This window comes from Cervus canadensis, chromosome 15 (assembly GCF_019320065.1).
Source record: "Cervus canadensis isolate Bull #8, Minnesota chromosome 15, ASM1932006v1, whole genome shotgun sequence".
NCBI classification, from domain to species: domain Eukaryota; kingdom Metazoa; phylum Chordata; class Mammalia; order Artiodactyla; family Cervidae; genus Cervus; species Cervus canadensis.
In genome coordinates this window covers 21,623,208-21,648,425 of record NC_057400.1, presented here as the reverse complement: position 1 = coordinate 21,648,425, position 25,218 = coordinate 21,623,208, and the positions used below count along the sequence as shown (strand labels likewise).

The 25,218-nt window shown below is 34.8% G+C and overlaps 1 protein-coding gene across 1 annotated transcript in view; it reads left to right on the top strand.

The window, feature by feature from the left end:
* LRP1B (LDL receptor related protein 1B) overlaps positions 1 to 25,218 on the top strand; it is a 2,049,143-nt gene that overhangs the window by 1,324,711 nt on the left and 699,214 nt on the right. Inside the window, exons 24-27 of the mRNA XM_043488135.1 lie at positions 11,676 to 11,873; positions 13,321 to 13,525; positions 22,351 to 22,515; positions 22,799 to 23,043. Coding sequence (XP_043344070.1) covers positions 11,676 to 11,873; positions 13,321 to 13,525; positions 22,351 to 22,515; positions 22,799 to 23,043 — 813 coding nt within the window. The remainder of the gene's footprint in view (positions 1 to 11,675; positions 11,874 to 13,320; positions 13,526 to 22,350; positions 22,516 to 22,798; positions 23,044 to 25,218) is intronic.

Below are 25,218 nucleotides of genomic sequence, written 5' to 3'. Positions count from 1 at the left end.
TCTTAATGAAGTGAGATTTATGCCTGTCAGTCTACATCTGTGATTTTAAAATAAGTCTTTATTATGAAAAGGACCTCAAATCCTTCATCCTGCCCTTCAGGACGTTTTTCATTTTTGTTCATTTAATCTCTTCTATCTGATGTGTCGGTTTTTGCCACTGTGGGTTTTCACTCCATGCACATTATCTCTGATTTCATCATTATTAATGATAGCAAATGCATGATGGCCAAGACTTTCATATATATCACTTCATTTTGCCATCTCCTTCGTGTACACTGCTCCTTGTCACGTGTGACTATCAAGTATGATGATATCTTCTGCATTCTCTCTGAAAACTTGAATCCTATACTCTATTCACATCTCTCTCCTCTGTAAATCATTTCTTTCTTTCTGTTTGTTTGTTTTTTCTTTTTATTTTATTTTATGGAAGTAGAGTTGATTTACAATGTGTCAGTTTCAAGTGAACAAAAAAGTGGTTCAGTTTCATCTATATTATTTTTCAAATTATTTTCCCTTGTAAGTTATTAGAAAATATTGATTATAGTTCCCTGTGCTATACAGTAGGTCCTTATTGTTTGTCTATTTTACATTATATACAGTAGTGTACATATGTTAATCCCCAAATCCATATGAATCATTTCTGGAAGTTAATTATAACATTGTTGATAGCTTCCATTTATCAAGTATCTAAAATATCGTAGGTAATTTATTTGTAGGTAGGTAATATAATTTGTATACCTATGGAAACTAAGACCAGATGATTACTTCATTTACTCAGAGCCTGTAGTAAAGAGATGCTAGAGAAGAGCTTTTGAACTTCATTACTCCTGACTCCAGGAGCTTTTACATGCTGTTCTGAAGATCCAGGTCATCTCTATATACTATGTGCCCTCAAATTCCTATGATGTCTTTGAATAGTCTGTTTTATAAGCTTATTTCTATTACTTACACCTAAACTTTTTTTTTCAAGGCAGAGATTAAATCAAATTATTTTATACTTCTTTTGAAATATATGGAAATTGTGTAGTAAATGCTTATTGGATATAAAAATGCCCTTTATTACTTAAAATACCAATATATTTTTACTGTGCTTTTATCATCTGTGCTATGAATACAATTGATATGTTGCTTCTAACCACTGTGTATAATCATGTGACATGTAGTACCAGTTTTTGTTTATCCATTCTACAACATAGGTTCACTCAAATCATCCCCAATCTTTACACAAATACCATTGCCATAGGCACAGATTTATCTATGTTTTTATAAATCTGCTTGAAAATTTTCAAGACTAAAATACCCAACTCATGGGATGTACTTATACTTACAATGAATAAGTAGAACCAGTTTTCTTTAGAGTGACTGAACAGACTACATCTGCACCAACAATACATGTCCAAAGTTCCCACATCCTTGCCAGCTCAAAATTATCAAACATTCTAATATTTCCCCCTAATATATAGGAGTTAAGAGCATAGTGATAATTTTCATTGCTTTAGTTGGTATTTTTTCTTATTATTTATGTATGAATTGGGGCATTTCTCTATATACCTGTTAGTCTTTTGCATCTCTTCATTTACTTTGATTATTTTCCTGTTAAGATTATTGCCTTCCCTTATTGATTCAGAGAAATTAGCCATCTGTTCTAAACTTTAGACATTTCAAGCATCTCCATTCAGTTATCCATCTATCAATTTCATTCACATTGACCTTTGCTAACAAAGTCCACTTTATCATTCTCCTTTCTCATTCACTTCTTTCTTTACTCCATTTCTTTTCTTCTTTCAGTAATAATTTTTATCACCTCCATATTCAGTGTCTTCTGGGCTAGCTATTTATTCATTGATTCTGAAAATCATTCATTCATTTACTTATGTAATCACAAATATTTATTAAATGAAACCAAGCAAAAGGCCCTGGGCCATGTCGTATAGTCCCTTACCCCGGTGCATTTGCAGTCAAGCTATTTTGTTTCTAATGGTTTACACAAGTTGTTTTTTCTTTTTAAGGTTTATTTATTTATTTATTTTTGGCTGTGCTTGGTCTTCATTGCTGAGCATGGATTTTCCCTGGTTGTAGACAGCAGAGCCTACTCTCTAGGTGCGGTGTGTGGGCTTCTCATGACTGTAGCTTATCTTGTTGTGGAGCACAGGTTCTAGGGTGTGCAGGCTTCAGTGGTTGTGGCCCCCAGACTCTAGAGCACAGGCTCAGTAGTTGTGATGCACAGGCTTAGCTGCTCCGCTGCATGTGGAATCTTCCTGGAGCAGATCAAACCCATGTCCCCTGCACTGGCAGGCAGATTCTCAGCCACCAGATGGCCAGGGGAGCCCTGTGCTTCTGCTCTCCCTCTCTCTTGGCCTCTGACTTTCTCTTTCATATACACAAACAGACATCAAATGTAGATTCTTGCCACTTAAAAGTCTATTCTACCCTTCATTCTATAGATTCTATCCTCTGCCTTCATATATATCACTCTTCAGTAATGCTTGACTATCATTCATTCCCAGCATAGCTAGAGCTGAATTAATGGAGAAAAGGTACTAGTCATATATATTGAGCTAGAGAAATGATAGATCATTTATTACTTAGTGAGTGTCTACTGTGTAAAAGAAATGTATCTGATATGGGAAGAGAGAAATCCAAATATATTCTTATATATGAGAGCAGAGAAGACAGTAAAAATTCTGAAATAGAAAGAGAGAAAACACTGTAACTATAATATCATTTTGTGTTTAATATTATATGTATGAAAAAGAATTAGGAGCTATTTATATAGAATTGCTAGCTGTAGAGTTATAATCACAATTTGCCCTAAGAGGACTATAGAGGGACTCTTTTCCTTAGACAAGTCATCTATTGCTTTCATATTCTATCTTGTAAAAATTATTGTGCAAACCTGAAATGGCAATAAAAGAAAATCAAAGAAAAGAGAATTACAGATAGAAAATTACAATATTTTGAACATTTTTAAAAAGCTACTTCTGATGTGCTATGTTTATAAACATGAAATTCATTACTGTAAATTGTAACCTTTTTTTGGTGTGTATATAATCTCATAATATGCTAAAATAGAAAAATTCCAAGCCACTTCTTTGTAGAGTGTGATGTACTGGCCTGAGCTGTTAAATTCAGTCACTCACTAGACAGCTAGTATACTGGAAAAAATTGTTAGAAGACTGTAAAAATGATGACTGCTTCACCTTTTGTTGATACTCATTTCAAATTAAGTTTGCCTCAAAAGAAGTTTATATATCTATATCAAAATTGAATCACCTAAAATTTATTACTTGTGTTTTATTGTTAAAGGTTTTATATAGAGTTTCTGTTTGTTTTCATTAAAGAAAAGACCATTGTGAGACCTGTAATTTTTAAAACTAGTCTGCATAATTTCCCAGTAGTATGTAAAATATCATACTGGGTTATTGATTTCAGCTTTCATTATTCTCTCAAGGAGGAAATAGTAACAACAAACCAAAAGAAGTCTTTTTTGATCATCTGTTTTTCTCTATTTTATCAAGTTCTGTAGTTTTATTGATTATATTCTTCCTAATTCCTGTGAGTTAATTCTTTTTATATTTTCTGAATTCTTGAGTTTAAATATTATTTTTTGTGTGTTTGAATACTCTAGTCAACTGGCATAAGTATACAGAGAAGAAAAACATTAAACTGTCAGAATGCTATATTGTCTTTCCTTATATAGATAGAACAATTTTCAGAGTTGAGTTTATTTATACAGATTAATCAAATGATGTAAAAATACATGATTTTTAGTTAACAGTGGATTAAAAATAGCATATGTACAGTTCTTTACTTTTTATAAATTTCCACACTTATTATCATATTTCTTTTTTCTTATGACAGATACATCAAGATATACAATTCAGTGGTCTATAGTATATTTAGAGAGTAATACAACTGTCACCACTGTCTAATTTTAGAGTATTTTAATCACCCTCAACAAACCCCACAGTCATTAGAAATCACTCCCCATAAACCCCTACATGTGACTCTGGCAACCACTAGTTTATTTTCTGTCTCTGTAGATTTGCCTATTCTGGACATTTCATTAAAACGGAATAGGTCCTTGGTTATCTATCTTAAATATACTAGTATGTACATATCAATTCCAAACTCGCAATCTATCCCTCCCAGCCACCCTTCCCTGCTGGTAACCATAAGTTCATTCTCTATAAATCTGTTTCTGCTTTGTAAATAATTTCATTTGAATAATTTTTTAAAAAATATTTTACATGTAGATTATCAGTTCAGTTCAGTTCAGTTCAGTCACTCAGTTGTGTCCGACTCTTTGGGACGCCATGAACCGCAGCACGCCAGGCCTCCCTATCTATCACCAACTCCCAGAGTTTACCCAAACTCATGTAGATTATATCACATGATAATTGTGTTTCTCTGTCTTATTTACTTCACTTAGTATGATAATCCCTAGGTCCATTCAAGTTCCTGCAAATGTCATTATTTCATTCTTTTTAATGGCTGAGTAATGGAGATTGGTGCTTATTAAAATGTCACAAAGTTTGCTGTTCTTACTGATATTCAGCATTTTTTCTTAATAAACATTGGTTAGAAGGAAATGGCAACCCACTCCAGTACTCTTGCCTGGAAAATCCAATGGACAGAGGAGCTTCGTAGGCTACAGTCCATGGGGTCGCAAAGAGTCAGACATGACTGAGCGATTTTACTTACTTAAGCCACCAAGGAAGCCCAAGAATACTGGAGTTGGTATCTTGTCCCTTCTCCAGGGGATCTTCCTGACTCAGGAATCAAACCAGGGTTTCCTGCATTGTAGGCATATTCTTCACCAGCTGAGCTACTAGGGAAGCCCAAGAGCAGTAAATGCTATCTTAAATATGAGTTCTCCTGAGGGGAAAAGCATATATGTCATACCCAAACAATTCTTGTTTCATTTATGAGTATTTCTTAGAAGCTTACTGGATATAATAATTCCTTCTATTACTAGTTAAAATTTTCATTCATAAAATAGTTTTAATAGGAAATAAATCTCAATGCCAAAAAGTTGAACCTATGCAGAATTAGATAAGAAATAGTTTTCTTCCTACTCTGAGCTCATTATCCTTCCTGTGGCAGAAGTAACAGCATTACTTCATTAATCTTTCATGATGTATTCTGTGATTTACCTACACATAAGTCTATAAGAATCTTTCACTTTTTAACTCAAATGGTAGTATCTGATGCATATATAATTCACATCTTACCATTTTCTACTTACAAAATATTGGAAATTATTGCATATTAACATATGCATATTAATCATATTCATTTATATGACCTTATATTATTACACTTTGTGACTAGATCATACATTATTTATCCAGCCATCTATTGGTGAACATTTATGTTGCCTAATCATTTGCTACCATAAATGATATTGCAAAGGATTTCCATCCTTGTCTGCAAACATTTATATGTATAATTCTATTTTTATAAATGGATCAAGGGGTGAATATATGTTTAAACTTTTGATGAATATTGTCCAGTAGCACTGTATAGGGCTTATACTTCATTATCATTATATCAGATGGCCTTTTGTCAACACTTTAACCAATACAGTGTCTATCAAAATTTTTCAGTTTTAAAATCCATTTATCATTTTATGAGAGTATTGAATACTTTTTAATATTTTGACCTTGCTTATATCTTCCTTCTATGAATTTTCTTTTTAATGTCCTTTGTGCCTTATTTACATGAATATTTTCTCTTGTCAATATGTAGGAGCTCATATATTTTAAATAATTTAGTCCTTTATTATAATGTAGATATTTTGCCTAGTTTGCCATTTGTCTTTTGACTTTTTTCACTACAATTTTTCTCCTACAATTTCTTCAATATACATTAAACATCCTTCTTTAGGTCTTCTATGATTTTTATTAAGCTCAGAAAGACTTTTCCCATTCTAGCATACTAAAAATATTGCTTCTATATTTACTTCTATTTTTTATGCTTTTATTTATCATTTTAAATATGTTAAGTCACTTGGGAATTATTTTTTAAGTCAGAAAATTTTCCAATGTAATTTTTTCCTAGTTTCAGTTGTTCAGTAGTGTCAGAATCTTTGTGATCCCCTTTTCCCTAGTACTGACCCCAAAGCTATCATATTTCTCTGCCTTGTAGTCAGTTATGGGTCATTACCAAAGTATTTTATATTTAAATAATAATATATTTTAATACCTGTTGGACTTATTCACTTTTACATATTTCCCTTGAATTAACAGGATGCAGCTTCCTGTTGAAGCCCAATTTTGAAAGTAATCTTTAGAATTATCTAGTATCATTTTAAAGAATTAGATTTTTAATTTTGTTGCATCATTTGTTGTTATTCCTTCACTATCACGTACAACTCTTTGGGACCCCATGGACTGCAGCACACCAGGCTTCCCTATCTTCCCTGTCCTTCACTGTCTCCCAGTGTTTGCTCAAACTCGTGTTCATTGAGTCAATGATGCTATCTAACCATCTCACCTTCTGCCACCCTCTTCTGCTCTAGTCTTCAATCTTACCCAGCATCAGGGTCTTTTCCAATGAGCCAACTCTTCACATCAGGGGGTCAAAGTATTGGAGCTTCAGTATCAGTACTTCCAATGAATATTCAGGGTTGATTTCCTTCAGGATTGACTTGGTTTAATATCCTTTCTGTCCAAAGTACTCTCAAGAGTCTTCTCCAGCACCACATGTTTGAAGGCATCAATTCTTCAGTGCTCGGCCTTTTTTTACTGTCCAGCTCTCACATCCATACATGACTACTGGAAAAAACATAGCTTTGACTATATGGACCTTTGTTAACAAAGTGGTGTTTCTGCTTTTTAATATACTGTCTAGGTTAGTCATTGCTTTTCTTCCAAGGAGCAGGTGTCTTTTAATTTCATGGCTGCAGTCACCATCCATGGTGATTTTGGAGCCCAAGAAAATAAAGTCTGTTACTATTTCCATTGTTTCCCCATCTATTTGCCATGAAGTGATGGGGCCCAATGCCTTGATCTAATTTTTTTGAATGTTGAGTTTTAAGCCAGCTTTTTCACTCTCCTGTTTCACCTTCATCAAAAGGTTCTTTAGCTCCTCTTCACTTTCTGCCACTAGGGTAGTATCATCTGCATATCTGATTATTGATATTTCTCCTACAATCTTGATTCCAGCTTGTGAGTCATCCAGCCCAGCATTGCACATGATGTACTTTGCATATAAGTTAAATAAGCAGCATTATAGTAAATTTATAAATTAATTCATGTAGATGCAAAATCTTCAGGGCATTGTTTATTTGTCTATCTCTATCTAATTACACTATATACTGTTCCTTTTTTGAAGTCATTAAATATCTTTATGCACTCTAAATATTTCTTAATATTTTTATTCTCAAATCTGTCTTTTATTTATTTACTTTTTTTAAATCGTTGCTAATGTGCATTTGTTTTTTTGTTTGTTTGTTTGTTTTTTAATTTGGCTTGAAAGTGAAAGTGAAAGTCATTCAGTCGTGTCCAACTTTTTGCAAACCCATGGACTACACAGTCCATGGAATTCTCCAGGCCAGAATACTGGAGTGGGCAGTCTTTCCCTTCTCCAGGGGATCTTCCCAACCCAGGGATTGAACCCAGGTCTCCCACATTGCAGGCGGATTCTTTACCAGCTGAGCCACAAGGGAAGCACAAGAATATCAGATTGGGTAGCATATCCCTTCTCCAAGGGATCTTTGCAACCCATGGATCAAAGCGGGGTCTCCTGTATTGCAGGCAGATTCTACCAACTCATCTATCAGGATAATTTGGCTTAGCTGCTATCATTTTTAGAAAGGCTAGTGATTTTTTCTAAAATTTTGTCCCAAACATTTATTACTGAATTCTCTCTCTTCTGTAGTAGTTTTGTCAGTTGATTATCCTAAATTTTCCAAGTATCATTTTTTTTTAAAACTTGTAAATGGTAGTTTATTTTTAGCACCTACTTTCCACTTTTTGCTTCTTCTTGTTCTCACCTGGGGCTTCCTGGTGTCTCAGAAGTAAAGAATCCGCCCGCAATGTAGGAGATGCAGAAGATGAGAGTTTGATCCCGGGGTCAGGACGATTCCTTTGGAGGAGGAAATGGAAACTCACTCTAGTATTCTTGCCAAGAAAATCCCACGGACAGAGGAATCTGGCAGGCTACAGTACATGGGGTTGTAAAGAGTCAGACGTGACTGTGCTACTGAACATATACACATGTTCTCACTAGTCTACATCATTTAAAACTTTCAGAAAGATGAAACGTTAGTGGACATCCTGATCTTTTACCTCACTTTAGTGGGATTGCTTTCAGAGATTCTCCTTTAAACATGATGCTAGATTTTAGATTATGATTAGATTACACACATGCATTTATGTATAAAAAACAAAAGTAGATACTTTGATGAAGTAGCCACTCTGTGATTTAAAAACTGCATGTCCTTTAACAGTATTCAATGTAAACTTCTCTCACAAGTAGTTGCTGCCGTGTAATTTACTGCTTAACTAAGACTATAAACCACAGGAAGGAAAGGCTCTTCAGAGTTGTAATGCCCCTAGCTTCAGCACGTGCTAGGAAATATCTGACTGTTTTTACTTTGTTATCACTCTGCTTTTCTCTTACTCAGTATCTGTCTTGCTTATTTCTTTGATCTCTAAAACTGAATAGTTGTAGTAATTATTAAATGTTTATTAAGATATTAAATATTTACACTTTTAACCCTCAATTATCCTGATAACTCAGTATGTTATATACTTTACAATTTTTTTCAAAAACTATTGAGAATCAGAGAGTCTTAGTAAATTTCTCATATTTATACAGTTTATTGATAACAGAACTCTATCTTAAACCAACAGTTTCTGACTCCAAGTTTATTACTTTTGACTACATCACAGTTTGTCTACATTTGTATCTACTGTGATGATTGTCAGCTTATAAAGCAAACTTGCATGAAGTGAAGTGAAGTGAAACCTGCTCAGTCGTGTCCAACTCCTTGCAACCCCATGGACCATACAGTCCATGGAATTCTCCAGGCCAGAATATTGGAGTAGGTAGCCTTTCCTTCTCCACGGGATCTTCCCAATCCAGGGATTGAACCCAGGTCTCCTGCATTGCAGGCAGATTCTTTACCAGCTGAGCCACCAGGGAAGCCCAAGAATACTGGAGTGGGTAGACTATCCCTTCTCCAGTGAATCTTCTCGACTCAGGAATCGAACCAGGGTCTCCTGCATTGCAGGCAGATTCTTTACCAACTGAACTAATTTGCATACTTTATCTAATTGGATTCTGAGAGCAGCAGTTTAAGTTATATTGAAAGGTGATTATTGTGAACTCATTTTACAGGTAAGGAAATTTAATTATTGAAAAAGAATGTTTCTAAGCTAACACTTGTCATAGCCAAAGCAGGTTATCAAGCAAGGTTTATTCACACAAAACAATCATTTTTTTTTTATTTTAAAAATACTAAATTCTGGACTTTAAATTTTATGAGTATTTGTTCTATTGGGACCTATCTGGAACTAATTATTTGCACTTTTGTTATCTTGTATCATTTAGATATTATCACAGTAATGTTGTGCAATAAACATCACAATACTGTGCAATAAATTACCATAATACTTCTGTGATCATAATCAAATACATAATTTTTGCTCACAGGTTTTCAGGACTTCTGGACTGTTCTTATGGTCTTGGCTGGTCTTGCTTATACTGTATGATCAGCATCAGGTCAGGTAGCCTGATTGTGATCAGCAGATTAGGTTCTGCTGATTGTGGCAGTTCTCTCCTATGCTAGCTGTCAGATAGTCTCTTAAGATAAATCCATGTCTCTCCACATTTAATCACCCAAACACGTTTATTTAATGTGCTGGGCAGAGCTCCCTAAAGTAGATTCATCTCCAGTGAAAAAAATCACCAGTGACTCTCCTACATGAAGGGCAGCCTTCACCTTTTAGTCTGAGACCTGGTGTGTATTATATCTTACCTGATACTAGATGTTAGGGACAGCATAATGAGTGAGACTGACAAGATCCTTGTTTAAAAGAGTGTATAATCCAGCGAGTAAGAGCAATAGCAAACAGGGAAACACTGATTTTAAATTGTACTCTAAAGAGAATAAACAGGCTGTAGTGAAATAGAATAATGAAGATGTGATTTTATTAGGTAACTGATCAGGGAAGCCATCTCTGAGGAAATGAGATTAATAAGAAGTCAAAGTGACTTCCCTGGTGACACAGATGGTAAAGAATCTGCCTGCTGTGTGGGAGACCCGGGTTCGATCCCAGGGTTTGGAAGATCCCCTGGAGAAGGAAATGGCAATCCACTCGAGTATTCTTGCCTGGGAAATCCCTTCAACAGAGGAGCCTGGCTTGCTACAATCCATGGGCTCGCAAAGAGTTGGACATGACTGAGCAACTAACACATACGTAATAAGAACAGCATACCTGGGTACAGTTAACAAAAATCCAGTTCAAATGAAGTGCAATAGAGTTAAGTGTATTTGCACAGGGTATTTGAAGAAAGGAGGTGGTCTTAGGGAAAATTGGCACCATGGGTTTGAATGTCCTTAGGATATGGTCTTTCTCCTGGTCATCAGTTTCTGTTTCTGAGTCTTTTTTTCTCTTCTCCTACATTACTACAAATGGACTTAAAGTACAAGGACATGAACGGACAATATTAGGCTGAGAAATCTGAAAAGAAACTCTTTCTCCTCAACTTGAAAACTTCTCTAGAAGTTTAAAAACCCATCTTCCTGACTTAGATCTTATATCCACCTCTTAGGCCAACCATTGTGGCCAGGAGTGATTATAGCTCACATTCACAAACATGTATAGACTTGGGATAGGAAAACCAGGTTCCCTAAAGAAAAGCATAAAAGGTTGACAGTAACATGGCCACAGAAGAAATCTTACTGAGCCTGGGTCCCTCCCTCAAAATGTATATTTGTAAAGCAGAATTCATGTCTAACACATAGTATGTCCAACAGTGTAGGACTTGATACATTTCAAAGTGGTAAAGTAATTTTAGTAACTTTTGAGTATTAAAACATTCTTTTTTTACATACAAAAATATAACACTTTAATCTCATATCTGTTTTCAAAGCTTCTTCTCTTTCTTCCAGGCCTGGCCCAGGATTAAAAAACTAGTGAGGGAAAAGTTATATATATGATTTTCTTGGGTTTTATAGAAAGCTGCCATCTTCCTAACTATAAGCTCAGTAATTCTCTTCATAGAAGTTGTCTTCTGTTGGTTCTCTCTCCTTTGTGAATCTAGAGTCATGTGATGAGCTAAAAGTGACAGAGTTAGTTTTATTCACTTAGATATTTCTATGATGATATTTCTGAAGTTTGAACTGTCAGCTTAAACTACACTAAAACAGAAAATCTCACACTTTGTCTTGTAATTGCAGCAATTCTTCTATTTTAAAATCAGAATCAGGTGTGTAAAAATTCAAGGAATAAAAAAACATTTATAGATTTTTTAATAAATACAAATAAACCTGTTTTTTAAGATTCTTTAAATTTTGTATTAAAAGAAATAGCTCCTCTAATGATAGGAAATCCATTATAAATTGTGCTTTTAAATAAATAGATCTTGACCCCAAGTACTTTATTCTGTTTACTAAGCATATAAATATTTCCTTATGCCTGTTAACATAAATCTATTTTCAGATCCTTTTGAAGCATTCATCATCTTTTCTATTCGCCATGAGATCAGAAGGATTGATCTTCATAAAAGAGACTATAGTCTACTTGTTCCTGGATTGAGAAACACAATAGCACTTGACTTTCACTTCAATCAAAGTTTACTTTATTGGACAGACGTTGTAGAAGACAGAATATACCGGGGCAAGCTTTCTGAAAGTGGAGGTACAGCCATTACAATTTTGACTTAATGGTGGGATTAATTTCTAACTGAAATTTTCAGAAAAAATATGTTGTAATCAGAAGGAATTTTGATTACTCTTTGGTTTTTTATCTTCTCCCAATATATGGAAATCCAAGGGTGTAAAGTATGTGTGATGATACCTTGGAGGGGGGTGAAGGCCTATACTATTCACACCATTTTCAAATTGTGAGCATTTTGATGCATATTCAGTGGTGAAGTTTATTTACAAGAGAAAAATGACTGTCTTCTAATTACTATACATAATTTTTGTGAGTTAAAATAGCTTTTGTGTTTCTTTATGGTTTTCACATTCTAGCATCATTCAAAGAAATAATAAATTATTACAAAGATTATTAATATAAGCTAAATAAATTTTCCCATAATTTGGCATCTCTTTTTCCAATCTAGGCTTTCCTTAAAGAGCAAGACTTTGAGATAAATATGTCATATGTCATATGTCATAACTCTCTTGAAAATCTCAGATCTGTATAACATTCCAAAGGCCAGGTATTTCTATCAAAATCTAAATTCCTCCTTAAATCACCATTACAATTTTGGAAAAATGTAGTGTTCAAACACAATGTAATTATGATGTGTGAATCTGTGTCTTGTATCATATTACAAAGTATCAATTTCAATTTCAAATGATGGGTTTAGATCCATGATTTTACATGGTTAACTGTTTAAAAAAATGCACTTTCAACATGTCTAACAAAAGCACTGGCAATGTCGTAAGTTATAAAGTATTAATTCCAAAAGAAATGAAGGACATAAATAAAAATAGTTCTGAGTATTACCCAAATGTTTATTTTTATTTAGACCACACCACAGGCTTCTTCCTTTATTTTCAAGCATGTTATATTCTGCAAGTCAAAATACAACTCAGAAATGTTATATTTGCTCAGAATTCTGTGGGGGGGTATAATTTGAGGATTATTTTTAAGGCTAAATGGTATAACATCGATCTTTTCAGTCATGCTTTCAAAAACAGTAGCTGCTGACTGACTAGACACAGATTGCCCTAGGTGGACTCTTTATTCTACCCTGAAGATCAGTGTTTAAATTACATTCCATTGATTTTAACCAGCAAGTCATTATCATTTCCAAAATTCCTTGTTCTGCCTAAAAAATCAGAAACATGACATAACTTTTTTGCAACCTAAACATTGTTATTAGCCTCAGTGTTGTTTAAAAATTCTGTTATGCTGTCACTGAAAGGATTTAAGAGATTAAAAATCTCTGCTGGGAAACATCATTAATTCTAAATTTGGGGCCATCTTAATTTCTGTGTCAGGTAACACTTTTACACTATATCTCTCAAAGTTAATATAATGTTAAATACTTCATACTGCTGATAAGGACGCCTTTTCCTTAGTGCGTAATGGGTCACATGAATGGATAAAAGTGTTGGTTTCTCCCTTTTTGTAGGTGTCAGTGCTATTGAAGTGGTTGTGGAACATGGCCTGGCTACCCCAGAAGGACTGACTGTTGACTGGATAGCAGGCAACATATACTGGATAGACAGCAACCTGGACCAAATTGAAGTGGCCAAACTAGACGGTTCCTTAAGAACTACACTCATTGCAGGAGCTATGGAACACCCCAGGGCCATCGCTTTGGACCCAAGATTTGGGTAAAGATATTTGCCTTTCATAGATTCACTTTGGCATAAAAAAATAACCTTCAAAATTAATATTGGATTCAATTTTCTCATAAATTAGAAGTCAAAGTGCTTATTTTGTGCATGTACATATGTGTGTATATACTTGTGGATGGTTGTATATATAGATGTATGTTTATATTTATATCTATAATTATGCATGCATGCTCTGTCACTCAGTCACATTGAACTTTTGAGACCCTATGCACTATAGCCAGCCAGCCAGGCTCCCCTGCATATGGGATTTTCCAGGCAACAGTTCTTGAGTGGGTTGTCATTTCCTTCTTGAGGGGATCTTCCTAACCCAGGGATCAAACCCTGGTCTCTTGCATTACAAGCAGATTCTTTTATGGTCTGAGCCACCAGGGAAGCCCATGTATATATCAACCAATTTTAGATTATCACCATGAATTTGATATAAAATTGCTTACATAGGTACTTTTAAAGGAGTAAACTTTTCTTTTTTCCTAAATATGGTCATTAGGCCCTTTTGTAAGATATTGTAACTTTATTTTGAAGCAGTAATTTAATGAATTCATTTTTGACTTGCCAAAGAGATGTAATTTTTTCTAATGGTTGCAAACCACAGGACCAGTCTTTGGTCCAAACAGTCACAAGTGTTAACCACCTCACCCTTTATTTGTATTTGTATGTACTTGGAGATAGTTTAAAAGAAAATTAGAATAAACTTGAAGGAATCCAGTGGTGAGATGCTGGCTATAGGGACATTTAAGACAAGACACATTATTCTGGAAGACAAAGTCAAAAGTATAATCCAGGTTATTGCCTCACTGTCTCCCTTCAGTCCTTTGTGAAAGATGAGAAGAGAGACAGTGGATTTGGGGCCAGAAAATAAGGGTCCAGCACTGCTCAGTCACTTATCCTCTGGGGAGCCTACTCAAGTATATTACTTCCTTTGTATTTCCGTATTCTCTTTTGAACATCGGGAACAATAATGTCTCAATTAGATTGTTTTTGAGGAGATAGAATGTGAAATATAATGTATAACTCATCTATATTGGGATACTTGTTATTACTGTTGGTTATTTATTTTATACATCCAAAATGATTGTCAAATCTAAAGGGTGATAGAAAGGAACATTTTTTTGGCTCTGTACTTTTAAGTATTACACAGCCTAGGAAGGACCAAGAAGGATGGAGGTCAGAAAGCGGTCAGTCAGGAGGAAATTGAATGAGACGCAGAAGAGAAAAGCGAGCCTATGTTTAAGTCAGTTTCCTGGTCCACACACTTTTCTTTGTGCACTGTTTTATGCACAACCCAGAAATCAATAGCTTGGCAATTGTGTTTGTTTTCCTTTTCCTCAATTCAGATCTAGACATTAAAGGGGCAAGGTAGCTTGTGTAGAGCAAGGTAGCTAGTTTCAAACTGGTCACTGTCATTATTGTTGTGTTTGTTTTACCTTCCACAGTGTTTTGCATTTATTTGACTTAGTTGCCACAATTTAAAATTTTGAAAGATTTGAAATACAATTCTCGATTTCTGGCTTCTTTTGAAAATGTAGGGAGATCTGTCAACACCCAACAGAGCAGTAGCAAACCTTTTGGGCTGAAGGTGTGTCCTCCATTTTAGACAGTTTATGCTTTGCCCGTTTCACTCATTAACTCCTGTGCTAACAGTTAACTAGGAAGACATCAGGTGTGTTTTATGAGAAATTTCCTTCTCAAACAGACTCTTCCTGAGGGTGCAAGTAGATGGCCCACTTTGACATTTTACTTCCCACAGAGGTCTGCCATCCACAGAGGTTTTTACCCTCAATGTAATAGCTACTGGTGTGGAATTTTTCACAACTTAGACATACCTATTTGGTAACTGCAGCTTATCTGCATGAGAAACTTTCTGTAGAAGGGAAAGCAATATTTTGGAGAAAGTGATAATTTTAGCAAGTATACCATCATGTTAGGAGCACTTTGACTGCTTCCCAAAGTACAAAGGGCACACACAGAGAAGAAAACAAACACATAAAACAGGTGTATAAAATTTTTGAAAATAGCCTCGTCAAACAAAGCAGTAGATCTGGGAATTGAAGCTTCATTTTCTATAGCTTTGAACTGACAATGCTTAGAATAAACTTATTTATCTCAGTTTGTTTGGGGAATAGCCAACCTGAGAGAAGAAAAAGAAAACAGAAATGCAAAACAAACACAATCCACAAATACTATTTATATAAAACTATCAAGCACTATTTCAATGATGTAAGGAGATTTCCAGAAGTAAAACAGTTTCTAAGAGTTGAAAATTAGTACAGGAAGCTAGCCTCCGGGGAGGGAAAACCTGATAATGCTCCTGAGAAAAGTTGATGTCTTCCCTTGCTAATTGCTACTACAAACTTGTGAGGCTAATTAAGATAATTACAGTGGTAATAATTTTATTTAACAGGTGAAGAAATAATGCTTGGAAAATTGTTTCTGGTGTGAATGACCAAAGTTCAAATGACAGTACCAATTCACTTAACTCTCTGAATAAATGAAAAGTTTATAGGTTTATCATAATATAATAGAATTTTTATTATTAAAAATTACTTTGTAAAAGATTGACATGGATAAAATATGAGGTTCATGTAAACATCTTTAGAGCTTAGTTGTAAATTTAAATTTAAAATGTAGCAATTAACTTTAAAAATGTCATGCAAATATTAAAATGCTTTCAAATTTATTGGATGTTTTGGTAAAAAGTTCATAGACATTTGTAAACATTGGACCTTTCATAAAATAGGCTGAGAGCATAGTAAAAATAACTATTCCCCTATTCCAAAAATTATTCATGAAATATGTAAGGAGACTGTGAATCAAAGTTATAGGATCTCCAAAGACATTTATATTCTTTTGGAAAATTTTTATTTTAAGATAAAGCCACTGGATAATTTTTTGAGAAATATAGTTTGTATAATTACTGTTGCCTTTCCTACTAAATTGTAAGCTTTTTGATGACAATTGCTTCCAAATCTATGAAATCTTTCTCTGCTCTTATGTATAAGTGTGCTCAATAAGTACTCGTTAAGTAAAGTAATGCATATGAACAGACCTTCTGTTTACATGAAACTTACAGGAATTCAAGGATACGTCTTAAAAATACAGCTAATGTATCTTTACAGCTATTGCCAGTAAAATACAGCTAATCGGCAATACTATTATCTTCTTTGACAATGATGAATGAAGAAAAAGTTTGCAACCAGCCACTTTGCTCCCTGAGCAAAACTAGTAAAAAAAGCAGGTTATATACCATTAGCCCCATAAAACATGTTTACATCACACCAGTTTCCTAAAACAGCCAAGGTCTTTGTGACTTTTTTTTTTTTAACAAATGCCAACAGAGACATGTTTTTAATTGACTACTTTGGTTCCTTAACATGGAATCCACAGGCCTTCATCTGATGTTTTAAGATATATTTGCTACCATGTCACATTTCTGCAGTATTCCAGGTTTTGACCCAGTGTCCCAGGTGAGAAGTTTAATTCCAGGATGCTAAATTAGAGATCTTAGGGAGGAGCCATTTCTCTTTCTATCCATTTTAAAGGAATACACTTATTGCTAAGATGACCTGAAATAGTACATGAATCTCCTGTAAACACCAAACTTATTATTAGAGAGTAACCAGCACCAGGGAGTTCAGAATCTACAGGGCACTCACTTCAGTTCTCGAACTTTCGTCGTCTTTATGTTCCTGCAGACGTACAGTGTCTTGATGCACTGCTGGTATTTAGTTCTCATGTGTCTAATAACTGAACTCTGCTGTAACAATTGCAGTTAGTGAAAGCAGATATAGTCATTGTGAAGATTAGTAAGACATCTAAATAAAATTTTAGCTTAATCTGGGAGCATTTCTAGATGAAACTAATAAAAACATTGTTGGTTTTAGACAACCCAAAGATTATAGATAAGTAAGCTCTCTTTTTGCCATGATCCTTTATTTTTACCTTTTGCATCTTGTCCTGAAGATGATAATAGCCCTTTTGTACCTGTAATGGTACAAGTTGTTCATGGTCCATTGACCCAGTTTAATCCTGATACACACTAACCTGTGAATGCAGGAACTGTCGATCAGTGGACTGTACTCTCTTTTTTAAAAGCAATCATGGTTGAACATTTCCATACATCTTATAAGAAGGGCTATTCAGTCTTTGTATACTTGAAGAAATAATGGAGTCTTTGAAATGCTAATACATTTTAAACATAAAAAGAAAGTAGTAAGAGATAAATGATTTTTTAAAAATGAAACATAGTAAAGTGTACAAAAGAGTGCCTAGAACTTTATAAAACAATGATCCTTAAAATCAAGTTATAAGATTGATTGTACACTGACTTATGCAAGGTTAAGAACATTTTTAGAGGTGCTGATCCAGAGATGGTGGAGCCTGGTAGGCTGCCGTCTATGGGGTTGCACTGAGTCAGACACGACTGAAGCGACTTAGCAGCAATTCTAGGATATATTATTATGCAAGGTGTTGAAAATTTCCCACCTAAGTTAATGAAAAATTAGAACTATAGTGACCACTACAGAAGAAACAGCTTAGCTCTGCTATATTTAGTGAAGAAATGAAGGGACCACTTATTCTATAATTCCTCAAAGAGTCACAGGCCATGTATTTTGGCCCACTGGAAATATACACTTGAAAAGTCTTCAGTGCCTATTTCTAGTGAACCTACATATGAAGAATGCAGAATTGCAGAGCTACTTATTTGCACATTGGAATTGATGCAACACCATAAGATAGAAAGCTAAAAGAGATATCAATTTTCTATTTGTTAAACAAGCAAAAGACAATGCTTCAGAAGCCTTTGGGTTATCAGCCTAGAGTTTGGAGTACAGCGTTGTCCAGATCTATGCTGTGCTTAGTCACTTAGTCCTGTCCAACTTTGTGACCCTCTAGACTGTAGCCCAACCAGGCTTCTCTGTCCACGGGATTCTCCAGGCAAGAATACTGGAGTGGGTTGCCATGCCCTCCTCCAGGGGATCTTCCCAACCCAGGGATTGAAACCAGGTCTCCCACACTGTGGTCTATCCACATATACTCAGACTACTTGTGACTCTCAAATTCACTGTTTGTTTTCAGGGATTATTTTTCCTAATCTTCAGATTTGCAAATCTTTACTTTACCTTGTTTTTCAAGATATCATAATGAATTTGATTGATGCTGTGCTGATCTTGTTTCTATTTTAAATTTTATTTTCTTAATGATAACTTTAAAGGGAAGCTGACAAATAACAACCTGGTGGCCATGAAAAGATGTGTAAATTTAAATTTGAAGTGAGACACATAATTCATTTTATATTTACTGTTTTCAAGAAGGATATTACTCTACTTGACCAAATAGCTTACCAGCTTTATAATAATTCATCTTTGCTTTGTTTAGTATTTATTTTTAAGGCAACAAATTATGTATGAAATAGCTTATAAGTAATACATATGTTGGACTTCCCTGGTGGCTCAGATGATAAAGAATCTTCCTGCAATGCAAAAGACCCAGGTTTGATCCCTGGGTTTGGAAGATACCCTGGAGAAAGGAATGGCAACCCGCTCCAGTATTCTTGCCTGGAGAATTCCATGGACAGAGGAGCCTGGTGGGCTACAGTCCATGGGGTTGAAAGAATTGGACATGACTGAGTGACTAACACACATACCCAATATATATGTTATTGATATTTCCAGATAATTAGTATTTTCTCATGTAAACAATCCTGTCTTTAAACAATAGTCTTTAAAAAAAAACAAGATTTTATAAATTATCCCTGATACTTTTTAAAAATTTTTTCTATTAATTTAATTTTGGATTTGTCACACTTTTGAATACTTATACAGAAATTTTCAAATATACAAAGTAGAAAGAATGGTAAAATAAGTTCCCTAGTATTAATCACCAGCTTCAACAATGATATTGCCTTCTAATGTAATAATGTTCATCTTTATCCTTCCCTAACAACTTACTTATCAGATATTTGGTGGTTAGACAATTAATAATTTAGGTATTATTTTTGTGGGTTTGGTCCCATCTCTAGAGCTATAGAAAGCTGTCCATGAAACAAACAAACAAAAATTTAATATAAACAATTTTTTGAGAAATTTTGTGTGAGATAAACCTATTCCTGTGACCTACTTCTTTAAATTTTTTCATGGCTTAACTCATGCTTACTTTATAAAACTAATCTACCTTCGCATACATGATATTGTAACATTTAAACATTAATATTAGTATTAATCCTCAACCTCTCTCTCTCTTTCTGTGTGTGTGTGTTCCCATTTGTTTAATAATTTTAAATGACTTTGAAATTTTGCCTTTAAAAAATGTTCTGGTGTAAATATATGTGGATGCTTGTGCAGACACAAAAGTTTTCTGTGTGCTAGGCATTCTGTGTGCTAAATTGTTTACATCTATTAACTCATCAAATATTCCTTCAAGTGATACTGTTAGAATTTTTATGTACAGATGAGCAAATGGAGTCTGAGTTAAGTATGCTCTAATTAGTGACATATCCCAACATTGGTCCCAAGCTTGTCTGACACAAAACATATAAATTGCCATTATTCAACATTGATGTGATTATTTAATAACATTTTTGAAATGTCTGGTGCTTAGGTTGTAAGGGAACCTGCAGTCTTATCAAGAAGATTGGTTCATTTCCTTTCCTGCCCACCATGTGCTTTTAACATACATACCAAATAAATTTATTATATGATAACTTGTATTGTCATCTAATCCTTTCATATTTGTAATTTCTATATACTGTAAGATACTGTGTACATCTCAGATATTGAAATCATAATGAATACGTAGTTTATATCATGGCACATTTCTTTAAATAGATATAATACATTTTTTAACAGAAGAAATCTTGAATCACAAATTCAAGAAATCTTGAATTTGTTCCAAAGGATTGTTTCAGTTTTCCCAATCCATATACCTAAGGGTTATATAGCAAAACTATCAGTCAGTTCAGTCACTTAGGGTGTCTGACTCTTTGCGATCCCTTGGACTGCAGCACTCCAGGCTTCATCTGCCACTTGCTAGCCATATAACCTGGTCAAGGAATTCAACTTTTCTAAGCTTGTTTTCTCATTTATAAAACATGGATAACTTTAGCCATGGCTTCATGATGAATTAAATGAGATAATCTGCATAAAGTTCTGAAAATAAGTATTTAGAGTATAGTAAGCACTCAAAAAGAAATCATTAACTAGTTGTAATGACTGCAGAATTCTTGTGTAATTATTATATATATACGACTGAAACATGCATGAGCAGTTTAGGCCACTATCAATTAAACATAAACGCTCCATTACCTAATAGCCTTAGAAATCAAATGCACAACATAAAACATTTGATGCCTCTTGTGTGGAACTGTTCATATACTGTGACTTTGTAGAGTTACAAATAGTATTTAGTAAAAAAAAAAAAAAAGAAAGTTTTATAAAAATGCATGTATGTGTCAATCAAATTATATGAAGTCCTTCTGTTTCCCCTCTGCATCCTCTGTCATATGATTTGTTCCATTCATGTGAATCTAAATGCCGTCTCCATGCAGAATACTTTCAAATTCATGTCTACAGTTCTGATGCCTTCTCTGAATTTCACCCTGACATACCATACAGCTCCCTGGAAATCTCCTTTTTATGTCTTAAAATCTCAAGGTGAAAAAGTTGAAAACTGTATTTTTGATTGCTCACCACACCCATCCATACTCAATCCCAGCTCTTAAAATGCATTTCTCTTGCATTTTTTTTTCCGTTTCACTTAATGGATCCCTTGTACATCCTCTGCCTGTCCTTACTCTTGAGTTTGCCAAGACAAGAAACACAGCCACCTGTGATTCTGTTCTCTGCTTCATTCCCTACATCCACTACTGATTTAGTCCTGGAAGTTAGTTCCACCTCTTGGAATAAGGGCTTCCCTTGTAGCTCAGTTGGTAAGTAATCTGCCTACCAGTGCCGGAGATCTAGGTTCGATCCCTGGGTCAGGAAGATCCCCTGGAGAAGGAAATGGCAACCCACTCCAGTATTCTTGCCTAGAGAATCCCATGGACAGAGGAGCCTGGTAAGCTACAGTCTGTGGGGTCACAAGAATTGGACATGACTTAGTAACTAAACTACTACAAACTACTTGGAATAAAATATTCCTTGAACCCATTCACTTCTCTTCACTGCTACCACCGTATTTGCCTGGTCCTTTAAAATAACCATCTGATGTACCCATTCTCTTGACTCACCATAATGAATTTGTATATATGATGCCACATTTCTTTCCTGCTTAAATATGGGATAAGGCAAAACCCAAATGATTGCCATATCTTAAAAGATCCGTTATATCACCCTCTCCAATTTCATCTATTTCCCCTTTATCCTCACTGCCACATTTCTAATCCATTAGCCTAATTTCTGTCCCTCAGTCACCCACTTTCTTTCCCTCATTAGGGCTTTTGTTTCTACCATTTATTTTTCTTGTCATGCTCTGTTCCTCTCTCAGAGTCAGTCTAAATATTACCTTCTCAAACTGCTTTTTTCCCCCCTGATTATCTTCTCAAAGTAGATTACTTATCTACCACTCACTCTCATAACAAAATTATTCTTGAATATGTTTCAGAAGCTGTAGTTATATATTCAAGCATTTGTTTAGTCTGTCTCTTGCTCTGGACTCTAAGCCCCATGAGGCTAGATAATGCATCTGTTTCACATGTGATTGTTTACCTAGCCAGTGTCTAGCACATCATAGACATTCAATAAATATTTTTGAAATGAATGACTGAAACAATAATATCATCAATAGCATCATTTCTTTTTCTTCAGAATTCTTTTCTGGACAGATTGGGATGCCAATTTTCCTCGCATTGAATCAGCCTCCATGAGTGGTGCTGGGAGGAAAACCATCTACAAAGACATGAAATCTGGGGCTTGGCCTAATGGACTCACGGTGGACCACTTTGAAAAAAGGATAGTTTGGACAGATGCCAGGTTTAATTTTTTTTTCCTTTCTTTTCTATAACCTTCATCAGATAATACTTACAAAATTAAAATGTGTATTCCTGTGCATGTATCATGTATACATACATTGAAATTGGTGGTGAACTTTATTTGCTTTTGTTATGATACCTTTTTTTGAAATCTTTCTGAAAATCAGGTACAGGATCATAAAAATATTTTTACACAATTTTTTTGCCATTTAAGTAGTATGAGCATATCACTGGACTATTTGAATGTGCTTTTATATACTGCTGACACATTTACTTTTCTGTAGGTCAGATGCCATTTATTCAGCCCTCTATGATGGAACAAGCATGATAGAAATTATCCGAGGTCATGAATACCTTTCTCATCCCTTTGCTGTGTCTCTATATGGGAGTGATGTTTATTGGACGGACTGGAGGACCAACACACTGTCAAAAGCCAACAAGTGGACGGGGCAGAATGTCAGCGTGATTCAGAAAACCAGTGCGCAGCCGTTTGACCTTCAGATCTACCATCCCAGCCGTCAGCCCCAGGGTAAAGGATTGTTATGAATTAGTGACCAGAATTTATTGTCACCTTAATCACATAATAATCAAACTGTAAAATAATTTTGTAAGCTGATGCTGCTGCTAAGTCACTTCAGTCATGTCCAACTCTGTGCGACCCCATAAACGGCAGCCCACCAGGCGCCCCATCCCTGGGATTCTCCAGACAAGAACACTGGAGTGGGTTGCCGTTTCCTTCTCCAATGCATTAAAGTGAAAAGTGAAAGTGAAGTCGCTCAGTCGTGTCCCACTCTTAGCGACCGCATGGACTGAGGCCTACCAGGCTCCTCCCTCCATGGGATTTTCCAGGCAAGAGTAGTGGAGTGGGGTGCCATTGCCTTCTCCATTTTGTAAGCTAACACTGATTTAATATTTTCTATATTATTTGATGGAAGTAGTACCAGCCTTTATTTTAATTAGCTCAGGATATTTTTTCTTTTCATTTATTTCACATAGAAATAGATAGAGAAATCTTAGAAATTAAGGGTTTTATGCAGTTGTTGCAATCATATCATTTTCCTAGCCTTCTTTTGTTGAAACTTAGGTTATATTACTGTTTTAAGAGGACTTCTCAGGTGACTTAGTGGTAAAGAATCTGCCTACATTGCAGGAGACAAAGGAGACATGAGTTCAAGCCTTGGGTCAGGAAGATCCTCTGGAGGAGGAAATGGCCATCCTCTCCAGTATTTTTGCTGGAAAATCCCATGGACAGAATAACCTGGCGGGCTGCAGTCCACGTGGTCACACAGAGTTGGACTTACTGAGCACAAGCATGAATGTTATATTATACTCACTCTCCTCACATCTTCCGTATCCGGTCCTCCGTTAAGGGACACGTAGGTTGTTTCAACTCTTAGCTATTGCAGATAATGCTGAATGAACATAGCAGTGCACACACACACACACACACATATATATGTATACATATATATTTTTTCAAATTTATCTTTTCCTTTTCCTCAGATAAACACCCAGAAGTGGAATTGCTGGATCATATGGTAGTTCTATTTTTAATTTTTGAAGAACTTCCATACTATTTTCCTTAGTGACTGTGTCAATTTACATAATCACCAATAGTGCACAAGGATTCCCTTTTGTCCACATCCTCAACAACACTTGTTATTTCTTATCATTTGATAGTAGGTATTCTGTCAGATATGTGATGATATCTCATTGTGGTTTTGATTTGCATTTCCTTGATGATTAGTGATGTTGAGCACATTTTCATATGCCTGTTGGCCATCCATATCTCTTTCTTAGAAAAACATCTATTCAGAGCCTCTGCCTATTTTTCAATCAGATTGTCTGTTTGATATTGAGTTCTATGAGTTCTTTATACATTTTGGATGTTAACTTTTTATCTGATAAATATAATTTGCAAATATCTTCTCCCATTTGGTAGTTTGCCTCGTTATTTTATTGATGGTTTCTTTCACCGGGCAGAAGCTGTTTAGTTTGATGTAGTCCCATTTTTGTTTTGTTTTGTTTTATTGCTTTTGTTCTTGGTGGCAAATCCAAACATTTCTAAGTATAGAAATGACATAGAATTTATTATTAGCCATGCAGTTATGATACTAAACTGAAGATGATATTGAAGAGGTAAGAGATTGGAGATAAGGCAGGTGGTTTGGATTGTTACCATCTCCTAGGTCAAAAAAAGTAAAGCAAGAAAGTATAAAGTAGGGAGGATACAAGGTAACAGTTTTATTGTTATAGCAACCATAGGACTGAGGACAAAAATTTGACTATAAAATACTGGAATATTCAGAACTAGAAATTTATATACATTTTACTATATTTTCACACTGGTTAGAATAAACATATTGTATCCCCATATGCCCTGGAAGATATATATTCACCCTACTCCATTAAGTGGACTGATAACTGCATACTTTAGCCTAAATTGTCCATTTGCTATATTTGGTGTATTTTGGAAATTTATACCATGTAGTTGATACCTATGGCCATTTACTGAATAAATGCATCGGAGAATATTGTTTCTTTAGCAAAGAGAGAAGTTGCATAAATAAATATATTTGTTATTTTTTAATGAACAAGAACATCAAAATTGTAGGTTTCCCTTTACGATAAAATGAACAACTTACATTCAAGAAGCCATCTAGTCTAAATATATTTTTATCAGCAAAGCACAGTTTTTAATTGA